Source organism: Euprymna scolopes, chromosome 12 (genome assembly GCF_053919585.1).
Source record: "Euprymna scolopes isolate OS-2025 chromosome 12, ASM5391958v1, whole genome shotgun sequence".
Lineage (NCBI taxonomy): Eukaryota > Metazoa > Mollusca > Cephalopoda > Sepiida > Sepiolidae > Euprymna > Euprymna scolopes.
Genome location: NC_136493.1, coordinates 92,830,090 through 92,844,122, shown reverse-complemented (window position 1 = coordinate 92,844,122; position 14,033 = coordinate 92,830,090). Strand labels below are relative to the sequence as shown.

General features: G+C 34.8%; 1 protein-coding gene across 2 annotated transcripts in view; it reads left to right on the top strand.

The window, feature by feature from the left end:
- The window catches only part of LOC145291424 (sperm-associated antigen 6-like), a 67,095-nt gene extending 53,434 nt beyond the window's left edge, over nt 1–13,661 (top strand). For both annotated transcript variants that reach the window (XM_080137257.1, XM_080137258.1), the window contains exons 6-9: nt 1,623–1,775; nt 6,492–6,683; nt 11,462–11,724; nt 13,463–13,661. In XM_080137257.1, coding sequence (XP_079993383.1) covers nt 1,623–1,775; nt 6,492–6,683; nt 11,462–11,724; nt 13,463–13,544 — 690 coding nt within the window. In that variant the 3' untranslated portion in view covers nt 13,545–13,661. The remainder of the gene's footprint in view (nt 1–1,622; nt 1,776–6,491; nt 6,684–11,461; nt 11,725–13,462) is intronic.
- The last annotated feature ends 372 nt before the right edge of the window (nt 13,662–14,033 follow it).

Genomic DNA, 14,033 nt, shown 5'->3' with positions numbered 1-14,033 from the left:
CTCAGTTTTTCCATCCTCCTTAACCCTCCTTGACTACTTGATGCCGATACTCTTCAGAGGGGTGGGGGATTAAACAGTTTCAGTTTTCTTTATTTCTTGTTGTGTTTCTTTGTGCTTTACTTCTGTATCACTTTTTCTGCATCCGGCTAGCACTTGTAGCTCGTATGCACTAGTCTTTGCATTCAAAGGTTTTTCTTAATAGTTCAGCCGTTTTCATTATTGTCATTCGCTGTATCTTTCCAGTCGTTCTTCTGATTCCAATCTCTCCCATTTTTTTAAGAATTGTTCCTAGTGCTCCCACTATTATTGGTGTTTGCTTGACTTTCTTCATCTTCAATATCCTTTTGAACTCTCTGGCCAATTCTGTGCAATTGTTTTGCTTCTCTGTCTGCAATCTGGCAGGACTTTTCCTTCTTGTTAAGTATTCTGAGATCCGATCTACTTATTTGGATGGGTTTATCTGCTTGTACATCCATGTCACATAGAATTTTGTGGCTTTCATTTTTGAAGTACTGCTGCCGGTTTGTACTTTGTGTGTTCACGATATAATTGTTTGCATAATGTATTGCCTTCCCCACTTGGTCGTGTCTATTCTTATATTCTTTTTGGGCTAGTTTGCTGTATTCACTCTTAATGTGGTTTATTGTTTTGTCTCTTTATCCATAGAATCTGCATATGCTGCTTTCTTATGCCTTGTTGATCGTTGCTTTGATGTAGTTGGTTCTAATCATGTTTTCTTGTGTGTTTGTTATTAGGGATTCAGTTTCTCTGTTTAGGTTTCATTTTCGTAGCCATTTCCAAGTGTTTTCGTTCGTCTCATTTTTTGTTATCCTTATGAATCGTCTCTGTTTCTCTGCCTATTTTCCTTTTCTTGTTTTCTCCATTGCCTCTCTATTTTCTGTTTTGTTTATTTTTTTCTGTGTCTGTGTCTCTTGCTACATTAATCATCTTTTCAGTGTTCTACATTATTTATGTATTTTTCTAATTTTTTTTTTCATGTCTTTCATTCAGTCTTCTATATAAACCAGTTCTCTTCCTCCTTCTTTCCTTTTCACATAGAGTCGGTCAGCAACATCCTTTGGACGTAGTGCATTGTGCATGGTCATAAGTTTCCTGGTCTTTTGGTCAAGATGTCTCGGTTCTTCTTTGATCCAACCTATATTCTTCTTCTTCTTCTTCTTCTTCTTCTTCTTCTTTTTATTATTATTATTATTATTATTATTATTATTATTATTATTATTATTCGTCATAACACTCTGTAACATCCTGACTCAACTCTAAAACAATCATTGCACAGACCGTTTATACTAGTAATACACTATTTATCTATAAAATGTTATTAAATATTTCATCTTATAGTGCCTAAAAATTTTCACTAATCCTTTTTTTATACGGTTAGTTCTGAATTTATCAAATTCCATTTTTACATGTCCTTAACCAGAATAACCAAATATAGCAGGTTGTCCTATTAAAATTTTAAAAGAAATGTTTTCCATGTATTTTTTACTAAAAGTCCATAATCGATTGGTATATATTTCTAACTCACTGGTTTTATCAAAGAAAAAATGTCTAAAATTTAATATTTTATGTTTTACCTCCTTTTTTTTTTAATCTATTTGTAGCTGTCACAATTGATTGTCAATGCTGGAGGTATGGCGGCTGTAGTGGATTACATCGGAGAAACCCATGGAAATGTACGACTTCCAGGAGTAATGACGCTTGGCTATGTTGCTGGTCATGCAGAGAACTTAGCCATGGCTGTTATTGTATCAAAGGTAAGACAACAACTCGATGAAATTTTCAGAGCCAATTTTGTGATCAAGTTGGTTAATTTTTAGAAATGTCTTTGGAATCAACTGATACAAAGCCGTTACGTATCCCATAAATCTGTAGAAAATATTCAATATTGTTAAGAGATGTTTGTCTCAAATTAATGCATGAATAATCCTAACCTTTATCTTCTATTGGCTTCTGGCCTTGGTAAGTAGTGGCTTATTTGTAGCAAAGAATCACAGTGCAAACACGCAAATTCAAACATAAATATGAAGACTGACAAACATGCTTTTCCAAACTTAAGTGTGACAGACTGACAAGTACTCATTCCAACTTGAGCATGACAGATCAACAAAAATGCTTTTTCAAACTTAAGTGTGATAGACCAGCATATATGCTATTTGAAACTTAACAATGACAGATTAACAAATGCTCATTTCAACTTGAGCATGACAGATCAACAAAAATGCTTTTTCAAACTTAAGTGTGACAGACCAGCAAACATGCTATTTGAAACCAATGATTATGCTATATATCAAACTTGAGCATGATAGACCAACAAAACTGCTCTTAGACTAACAAACATGCTATTGGAACTTGGGCATGTCAAACTGACAAAATTTTTTGTAAGGCATTTTAGCTTGGGCATTTCAGGTGAATGTTGTTTCCGCACTTGTACACTACTAGGACAGAATCTCTTTTTTGCTTTTCAGTTAGGTCATGGGGAGAGGGCGTAGCAAGGGCAAACAAATGCAATTGCAGGACCAAAATGAAAATAATTTTTGGGGGGGTGGAGGGGGGTATGAATACATGTATTTTTTTTTTTTTTTTAGAAAAGTTTTAAATAAATATAACACAGAAGAGACGTAGCGAGCCTGTCATTGTTCTACCGTTATTTCCATGGCAGGTGTTCGTCTGAGCTCCAATCTCTGGTCCCCCCTCGCCAATCTTTCTCAAAAAACACCCGACTAGCTGAAACCACCGTCAATAATTTTCCCCACTCCTTATCTGTGCCTAAATCAAAACGTAGATTCCATGAACAAAGCTTCTTTATTAGAACTGCACGCCTGTGGAACTCTGTTCCGCTTGCCTGTTTCCCTCCCGACTTCAACCTGGATGTCTTCAAGTCCAACACAAACAAACTCCTGATGAACCTCTCCCCTCTAAGTAATGACACCTTACTAATTCTCCAATACTATTGCTACACTATCCCTTTGATTACTGTACACACAATAACCCTTATCCCTGAGTGGCCATTGGGCCTTGATAAGTGGTGAACTCCATGTAAAAAAAAAAAAAAATCTAAGAAATTTATCATAACACAAAATGTAGGTTTTTATGTTATTTCCAGAAATGCATTACAAAAACTTTTATATTCATGTTTTAAAAAGGAAAAAAAAAAAATGTCTATTTTATTTTTTTTAAAAAAAGTTCTCAAAAATTTTTTTAAAAACGTATTAATAAAAGAAATATTTTGGATTCGGTCCTGAAATTGCATTTATTTGCCCCTGCTATGCACTCTCCTCATATCCCAACTGAAAACTAAAAAAGGTCATTACGTCCTAGTATTGCACAAGTGCCACTGTTTTAAATGCAAACAACTAATACATGACAAATTGAAATGTTATTTCTAATTTCAATATGACAGACCAATGAATATGTTATTTAAAATTTAAATGTGATAGTGTTGCGGTCCTGCAGGGTCCGAAAGAAAGACACAACTCGGTAATTAATGAAAACAAAAAATATTGAACAGAAAAGCAAAAAAAAACAAAAAAAAACAAATGAAGAGTGTGGGCATACATCAGTCCGACTGCCACAAGTGCAAGACTCATGCATAACCTGTGTGCTAACGCTGAGAGACATATTCTTCTGGTCTTTATAGGAAATCGAAGGGTTTATCATTATCTGTAAGGTAGACAAACTAGCAGACAAACCCTGTTCTAATCTTGCTTGATCTGCCTGTATGATTTATTTCCTGTTTCCTTTGTTCTAGTTTGTCTGACTTGTATGTTTTGATACCTCATTTTAATACGGCTTCCTATTCCAGTAACTTCTTTCCAAGAACTGCTAGCATATGGCAGTTTTTTTGTTTTTTTTTTCCTGCTAACTGACTCTCTATCTTTACAAATCTACTATCAAATAATGTATAGTTTACTGCTGTCATTTAGATTGGCGAATCTCTGTCCTATTAAAGGGTTCTTGATAAGGTGCAGAAATGTATCTGTCATTTGAGGCCTCACTCTTTCTTCTTCTCTGCACACTCTCTCTCACAGACGTGATATTACTAGTCTCAGTCTTTTCTTTAAATACTATGATTGCACTTGTTCTTTAGAATTGTCTGATCTATTCCCTGCTTCCTTTGTTCCAGCTCGTTTGACTTGTTGGTCTAGTGCTCTTCATCATTTCGCTGTTTTGATACTGCATTGTAATACAGCTTCCTATTCCAGCAGTTTCTTTCCAAGAACTGTAGGCTTGTGGAACTCTCTTCCTGCTGACTGTTTTCCTCAAACCTATAGTCTTGATCATTTCAAGACTAGGGCTAACAGGCAGCTCCTTTATTTGCGATAATCATCTTTTGTTTCTGTTAGCTCCTTACATCAAGTAGCTTCATGCCTTGTCTGGAGCAATTTCCATTAAAAAAAAAAACTTAGAAAATATATAATTTTACATTAACGTTCTCTCTTTTCCCATTCCCTTTAAAGCTTTTAAAAAGTACTTGTGTTTTTTACATGAATTTATTTAATTTTGGAATTTTTTTTAGATAAGGATTGATAATGTGTATTATTTTGTTTATTCAGACTACTGTTCTCATCTTGTAAGTTATAGTCACGTTTCAGTTTATATAACCTTTGACCTTCTCCAGGTGTGTCTCGTCAAACTTGATAATCTTTGTCTCACTCAGAAATTTGTACAGAATTTCAAACAGAATTTTTTATTCAATCAACAGGGGTAGCTTGAAAAAAAAAAATTTAATTAAAAGTTACTGAAGTAATACAAACCAACTAAAATCAAAAGTTAATACAAACCAACTAAAATTAAAAGTTAGCTGAAGTAATACAAACCAATTAGAATAAAAAAAATAAATAAATAAATATAAAAATCTACTACCACTCATGAAAATAAATAAATTAATAACTCTCAAGGAATGTCACCCCTATTCCCCTTCCCTTCCCCTCACCTATCTTCCTACGCCCAGCAACACTAACCTAAACACCCAGCTGCCGACCCCGACCTCTTCTCCTCTCTCACATCCCGCCCCTACAGTAGTCGACTGACCCGACCGACCCCCGGCGGACGCAGCCCAGCAGCGACTTAAGTGACCCAGAAAAGCAGAGACACCCACACATCAGCAGGAAAAAAAAGAAAGAAAGAAATAATAGTAATAATGATAAAGACAACATAACAGAGAACAATAAAAAGCTCATGCTAAAACAAGTTATAAACCAAAAAAAATAAATAAATAAAAATAAAGACAAATAAAAATAGCAAATTTATAAACATGTTAATTACCTAATCATACCATACATAAATCCCCTACTCATATTTGCCCCGAGGCCTCACATAGTTACACAACTTCCGGTCCTTCATCCAGCATGCTTTGAATCGACCTGTTACGCACACCATTTGAAAAGGGAAAATTTTTTCCGAAATTAATAATGGAATACGTTGCATAGACTTACAAGTAAGACATTTTACCATACAACTGAATAAATATATATATTAAAAAAAAAATATATATATATATATATATATATGTACTTATTGATTTGTAAATCGCCACTTGTTCTCGTCTCCTCTTACCAACAGCGATTATAATTCATTCCTCGCATTGTGACAGCCTTCTAAATCTCTTTTACATATATATATATATATATATATATATATAGAGAGAGAGAGAGAGAGAGAGAGGGAGAGAGAGAGAGAGAGAGAAATAGATAGATTAGGTAGATTACTATTTTTAAATATTTTTAGAGTAATATTTGGTTCATTCTTAAATACTTCCAGTTTTTTGTTTGTTTGTTTGTTTTTTTAGATTCTTTATATTTGGTTGTGATTAAATGTCTTAAAATTGGTACTAACTTGATTTTATGTAGCATGTGTACTGTCTGTCCACTTGAAGACAAAAAGAGAAATCGTTAATATTACAAACGCCCCCCCCCCCCAAAAAAAATATTTAATATCTCCCCATTTCTTTTTTTTTTTTTTTTTCTTAAAATAAGTCTTTACCCAGATTAGAAACCGACTTTGTGACAAAAATAAAACTCGGGTTTCTTATTTGTTGGTTTATAGTGTATGCAGGTCAACTGGGAAAAAACTAGTGGAGACCCAAATTTGTCACTTTCATCCTCGCTTATTTCTGCGATCCTTAAACCTATTTAATCCATCATTAGTATTACATGGCTAATCCCACAAGTTTGAATTATCATGGACTTACCTGCCCTTTTTTTCTTGTTAAATGGCGATAGGAGACTCCCTTTTTGCTTACTTATAAATTTTGATTTTTTTAGTTAAAAATCAAACTACTTGATCAATTTATATGATTTTTGGAATATGAAATATCCATTCCATGATGGGTAGGTACAGAATAAAGTCATTTTTTTTTTTAGATTTTGTGTATTTTTGTTTTGAAAGTAGGTTTAATTCTAAATAAGCACAGCAAAAAAAAAATAGTGTCCTTCAAATGGGCAATTGTGAATGTTATTGCTTGCATTTAGGGCGCCTCCCAACTGGCAAGCATCTTGTGTGAGGAAGAAGAAGATCTGATGCTGGCAGCAGCTGCTTGGTCTCTTGGACAGATTGGACGTCACACACCCGAACATGCTAAGGCCGTGGCTGAAACTAATGTGCTGCCAAAACTGTTGAAATTATATCTCAATCCATCATCATCTGAAGATCTTCAAGTCAAGGTAAGAGACAGCAGACATATTGTGAATGTATATTTTTGAGATGAGGATTGATAATTATTTTTTGTATTATTTGGATTATTGTTCTCATCTGGGTTGTTTTTTTTTTTGTTTTTGTTTTTTTTTTGGGGGGGGGGGGTTCATAGCGTTTCGGCCGATGTAATCTCTGACCATCTTCAAGTGTATTCACACTGAATGTTATGAGTGAACAGCGAAAAAAATTTTTTTTTTTTTTGCTTTCCCAACGAACATAGCCGTTAGAAATTCAAAATGCAAATAGCACCAAGTCTATTTCTTTTCTTTTTTTCAAAAAATTCGGGTCCATTCTGTTTTTTTTTCTTTTGATATGATGAATGTATATACACCTGAAGATGGTCGGAGGTTACATCGGCCGAAACGTTGTGAAAAAAAAAAACAATCAAGATGAGAATAATAGTCCATGCAGACATATTGTTTTAGAAATATACATTTGTTACTCAAAGGGAGATAACCTTTATATTTTCCACAAGATACAAGGGTCGTTCCAAAAGTAAAGCCTCCTATTTTTAACTTTTTTTTAACTCAAAACGTTAAAGAGCTACGAAAACAAGAGTAATACTATTAAAATAAGTGACCTTTTGTGGTCCAGAATTTAATTTTCTACAAAGTCACCACCATTCTCAATGCACTTCTGCCTCCATGATGCATCTCTGCCTCTGATGCATGTCCATGACAGGAGTTGCTTTCTTATAGTGTAACAATATCTGCAACAAAAAGATGAAACTTTCTGGTTATGACTGTAAAAGTTCAGTCATTATAGCAATGCAATTGTAATGCTAACTGACCATTTCGGGTGGAATAAAAAAAATAGGAGGCATTACATTTGGAACACTTTATCAAATAAATTCAAACGGGGCAGAGATTTATCAGTTCAAATATGGCAACGCTACTTTGTATATGGTCTGATAGTAGATTTATAGAAATAGAGGAGCCTCAGGTGTGAGAAAATCCTTAGCACGATAAAGAGAAACACTTTCATGAGAAACAGAAAGAACAATGGATCTAATACGAGGTACCTTCAATAAGTTTCCAGACTTTTCTGTACAGACACTTTTATTGATAGTACACACATGAGACTCTAGCCTCTTTGAAGTAATCTCCTCTGGCTGCAATGCACTTGTACCGTTCCAACAACTTCTGAAAGGCGCCATAGAAGTTCTCTTGTGTGAGCATGTCAATGACTCTCACCACAGCCTCTTTCATCTCCCTAATTGTCTCATAATAACAATCTCTAAGGTTTTCTTGAGCTTAGGGATTAACCAAAAGTTACAGGGAGCAAGGTCTGGACTATAGGAAGTGTTCAGTTTTGAGACATTGTGTTGAACAAAGATAGCGGCGTAGTTCAGATCAGTAACCAAGATGGCTGCATAGTTCAGATCAGTAACCAAGATGGCGGCAAAGAATTAAATGCGGTCCGTGACGTAGCAAACGGCGAACTGATTGAATCCAAAATTCAACAATTTTTATAATAATGTTGTGCCGTTTTCATTGGTTGTTTAGCACAGCCGTTGGTTATAAAAATGATTGGCGAATCCATTCGTCTCATACCCCCATCACAAGTCAAAAACGTTTTACAGGGAGGGTGAGAAATTTTCTTGATGCCCATCTTCATCAAAAAGTCTGTGACAAGGATGGAGCATCCTTGGAAAAACTTCATGCAAATCTTCTGCATCTTCAGTTCCTTGCGAATCATTGTGTGTACATTTCTCACGCTGACATTATGCACTTATTATCTCTATAGACACATGACAGTCCTTATCCATGAAATTCTTTATTTGGCCAATCAACTCTGGTGTTCTAACTTCCTTACTTCTCTCACACCTCACATCATCACTCACAGACTCCCTGCCTTCCTTGAATCTCTTATGCCCTTCAAAAACTGATGCTCGATTCATTCAAGATGGTCCAAAAGCAGTTTCTGTGGCAATTTTTTTTTTTTTTTTTTGCAAGTTTAAAACATAATTTTATTGCATATAGTTCTTCTAAAGTGTCCTATAGTCTAGATTGCATTTTTGATATTCACCAGCTGTGACAAGTAGGCTTTAGTAGGATGTATTCCAATTCCTGCTGTAGCTGTTCATTCGAACTTGAAATCATAAAAATTGGTCATTCATCTCATAAGATTATAGCAATAACATACTAAATTTTCAAGAGTCTACAACAATTTTTAATGCCTGTACAAAAAAAAGTCTGGAAAACTTATTGAAGGCACCTTGTATATGAATTCGAAGAAAGATTTAGTGAGAAAGAAAGACTAAGAAGTTTTAGAGTTGATTTCTCATTGAGAGCAGGGCCATTCATAAGAATCTCAGGAAGGAAATGGACATACCAATGATTGAAAGATATTATGCTGGTAACAGTTGGTTTCATGGGATGAAGAAATATGTTGGTCGGTTTGCTGGAATTTGATCTGGTTAGTTTGATGCTGAATAGCCAGATTGTTTTAATCACACTTCATTTAACAACGTGGAGGCAATTTTATATAAGCTATTTTTGTTGTTATTACATACCCCCTCCCCTCAGATTAAACTAGCAGGATAGAAAGAGGCAGTGTGTTAACATTGATTATTAATATCAGAACTATGTGACACATGTGTCTGTCTCATTCCCAAAACGATATTCAATCCTCTAACCTCATTAGTCCTCTGTGTGGTTATTCACTTCACAACTTGTTAAGATGTTGACTCTTGTTGTGCCTTAGAGTTAATGCTAAAATCCACGCTTACATTGAAATTGTTATTCAAATATTAAAAATAGATGAAAATTCAACGAAGGAATAAAACATTGCTGAATCAACACAAGATATTTATATATGTACAAAATTACAATTTTTTTGTGAGTAATCGCTCATTTGGAATGTTATAGACCTCAAAGAAAATTCACTTAGAAATATTACTGGGATGAAAAAGAGAACTCTTCAGTCCTCTTTTTTTTTTTTTTTGCTTCCCAGAAGTGAATTACTTCCCTTTGTTCATTCTTTCTTTTTGGACAGCCATTATTTTCATAGAGACTCGATCTATGCATACTTTTTAGCATATGTAGAGGACTAGGATATATAAATCCTAATTCCGTTACAAAAGAAAAAGAATGAAACGAATGGAATTGAAGGAAACAAAGACTCGATTGCTTGGAATAGATAAACGTGTTGTTTATTTACTGTTGAAAGAATGAATGTTTTAGATATAACACGTGTTCATGTCCGCGCGGGTGTAACCATCGTTTGTTGCAGGATTGGTAGTATAGAAGGAAATAGGAAATGTGTGTTCATCTCACGTTCGGGTCACTATCGTTTGTTCGCGCGTAGGAAGAGAAGTGAGTAATGTCGTAGAAATGAGAATGATAGTCCAGCGTGTAGACAAAGACAAAGGATAGAGGGTTGACATCAGTTAAACTGTGCGCCATGTTAGCCGTCAACTACGCGGTGGTGTTCTCTGGCACAAGTAGTAGATAGAGAGAGAAAGAGTGTGAATGAGAAAAAGTCAATCCAGGCCATGGAGAGAGAAAGCGTATAAAATGTACGTACGGTCTATTAGCTCTTTGTCCCACATAGTATCAAGTGGCGTGAGGTACGCGGTCGAAAGCTGGTCCTCAAAGGAAGAAGCCGCTTATTGCTCTTTCTTTTATACTTGTTTCCGGTGGTCTTTTGCGCATGTGTGTATTTCCTTTGAAAGGGGAAGTGACGTTGTCCATGCGTGCGTGTATGTGAGTACATGCGTGTACGTTAGCGTGTGTGTATATACACGTGAATGTGAGTGTATGTACGTGAACGTGAATATATGTACGTGTGTGGACGTGGGCGCGTATGTTTGTGTGCGCGTATGTATATGACAAGTAATATAGCTTGAAATGTGAATGCGTGTTTTTGTGTGAGACTAGAAAAGGCTCGGGCACATATTAGCATTTTCAAGCTAACACTGATTTTAACTTATCCATTACAATTAGAGGCAATAAAATGAATGTGTTTATGTCTGTGATTTATAAGTGTGTATCTACATACAACAGTGTAAACATTTATGTCAGTGTGTTGTCTGCACGTAAATGAATGAATTAATGAATGTGTGTGTGTGTGCATGCACATATAATTGGAGTATTGATGAAGCATCTCTTGACCAGTTTGTGACAGCATAGGCATTTGTGTGTGTGTGTGTGTGTGTGTGTGTGTGTGTGTGTGTGTGTTACTTTTTATCAGGGTGTGTAAGTGTCTGTGTGAGTTGAGGGTTAGTTTTCCTAGCCCCAAAGAACGAAGAAGGTGGAAATGTAATGCTCTTGTTAACTGTGTGCTGGGTTTTTTTCTCAACTGGATGTTTCAATGAAAGCCTCACCTTAAAGTTTCAATCAGCTTCATATACATGTTTTTACTTTGAGAGTGAAGAAGGGGACGTTGATAACTGGGGTGTGATGGAAATAGTTGAAAGCGTATCACGTGACATCCATCTTTGGTTTCACGCTAAAATTCCCTTGGGCACCGATTTTGTAAGAAAAATCTAATCTCTTTTTTTTTAGATGTGATTTTTGGACGTGGCTTGTGCGCTTTCGTGCCACTGATCAGTTAATTAAATAGAATTGGAGATACATATCAATCTTATACAAGTCTATAAACTTCCAACCAGAAGTTGATACAAAAACCAACACATTTTACTGGAGAAACTGTTATTCCTTGACATTATTTTGTAATTCTTTGAGTGGTAGTTTTTGTGTTTTTCTTTTATAAAAAATCATTTGAATATTTCGTTTGTTTTCAGTGCAAGAAAGCTCTGAAGAACATCTTGCAAAAGTGTATTCACCTGGTGGCCCTAGAACCACTGCTTTATGATGCCCCAGCCAACATTCTAAAGTATGTGATTGGCCAATTCAGCAAAGTGTTACCAAATGATGTTAAAGCAAGGCGTTTGTTTATGACCAGTGGTGGACTAAAAAAAGTACTTGAGATCAAAACTGAGCCAGGATCCGTGCTTTCCGAATACATAAGCACCATCCATAATTGCTATCCTGAAGAAGTCGTCAAGTAAGTAAAATGTGACATTTTTTTTTTTTTACTTGGGGTTCACCATTTATCAAGGTCCAAAGGCCACTCAAGGATAAAGGTTAATTAATGTAAGATGGTGGTCTAATAATCACTTATGGTGTAAATTAGGTAGAATTTGATTATTTATGAGGACGACTTGACAGGAAGTTGTATATATTAGATTTGAAGGCTACAATGTTGTATTCAACTGGGAAGCATGCCAGCAGAGCAGTGTTCCAAAGTCAGGCAGTTCTGGGAAAGAAGCTTTGACTGAATATTATTTTTAACCAATGTCTTGCTTCTGTAGAATCTCTCTTTTATATCTTATACACACTGTTAAAACATCTAGAATTTTAGAACTCAAACGGTTTATAATTCTGAAGTTGTTTTTAATTGATCTTATATTACATTTTCTCTAATTTAAAATACTCTTAAAGGAAAGCAATTTTCATTTTTTTTCTGTTAAATTTTATTTTTGTGAAAAGTCAACAGTGTACATATGTAACATCCTTAAGCAGCTGTTGCGATAATGCAAAATCATTTATAATGGTTATTAAAAGAGATGGAGAGTGCTGGAAATCAAGGGAGACTTGTTGTCACTCAAGCTTCTGGGAACATCACCAGTTATTTTCAATAATTAATTATTGATGATGCCCTGTATGAGAACTCATAGTGAGTAAATAATAATAATAATAATAATTAATAATAATAATGGTAATAATAATAATAATAATAATAAAAAAAATAATAATAATAATAATAATAATTAATAATAATAATGGTAATAGTAATAATGTTAATAGTAATAATAATAAAACAGAGGGAAAAATTGAAGCGTTACATGGAAACAAGAACATTGAAAGTCCACTATCCTATCCCCTCATTTCCTTATTATCGACCTCCCCCCCAAAAGAGTGATGCCAAATAGTCGAGAAGGGTCAAGGAGGATGGAAAGACCGAGGAGAGAGAGAGCTGACCAGATCTCCACTAGACAAATGCAAAAAAAAATTGGGGACTTGGGGGAGGGGGGCTTATTGCCACTCAAATACCAGCAGAGACCAATGGCTACAGTCTGCGAGAAATAGATGGTAAGCGGCCATTGCGATAATGCAAATTTATTTGCAAATGCTATCGAAAGAGGTGGTGAGTACTTGAAATCTGAGGAGACTTTTTGTCACTCAGCTTCCAGAGAACGCCACAGGTTTGTTTCAAGGAGAGATCTTTGATGACCCGTGTGAAAGCTCCTTGTTTGCTAATAATAATAATAATAATAATAATAATAGTAATTGTTGTAGCAGACTACCTGTGTTACATACGAATGAACTGATCCATATACAACAAATACTGGAATACAAAGACATAAAGCGGAGTGGATATCAGGTGGACCAACCAAGGGTGTGTATCACTTTTGTATGTTACCCTATTTCTGTGTTCAGGTTTTCCTTGTGACCCCCTTAAACAGTTATTATAGTAATAATAATAATAATAATAATAATAATAACAACAACAACAACAACAATAATAACAATAATAATAATGATGTTAATAATATTATTAATAATAATAATAAAATTACAAATCCAAGCTAACTAATATTCTTAACTCCTCTGAATGAAATAACACACAGATAATCCATTGTATATTAAATTTCTTCCAGAGTTAATAATAATTAACAAAAGAAAAAAAAAAAAAACTGATTTTGATTTTATAATCTAAAAATGTATACTTTTGTATTCAGGTACTACTCTCCAGGTTATTCTGAAACACTTTTGGAAAAAGTAGAGAATTTTGTCATTGTACAGAAAACAACGGACCAATGAGAACGGTTCTTGGTTGATCACGTGATTTCCAATGGCCACACCTTCAAAGCAGATGTTATTTATTATGGATGACTTTAATCAACTTTTTTTTTAAATAAATATTTTCAGTAAATAATCTTTACAGTGTTTGTTTTTTATTTGTATTTTTATCAATCTGGATGGCGAAGCTATTCAAGTAGTCCAGAAGTTTTGTTATTTTGGTGATACCAGTGGAAGGTGGCTTGGGTTAGTGTGATTGCAAAATGTATGAATAAATGGCCTAAGCTTAAGGAACTTCTGCCATTACTGGGCATAAGTGTTACCACTTTCGACTAGGGGAAGAGTTCATTAGGCATGTGTCCAAAGTATGATGTATGCAAGTGAAACCTGATCAGTGAGGGTTGAGGATATGTGTTGCATGGAGAGAAATTATGTGAGAATGATAGAATGAATGTTTAATGGGAACCTTAAAAACAGGCCTGATCATCTCAAAGAAAAATTAAATGTGAA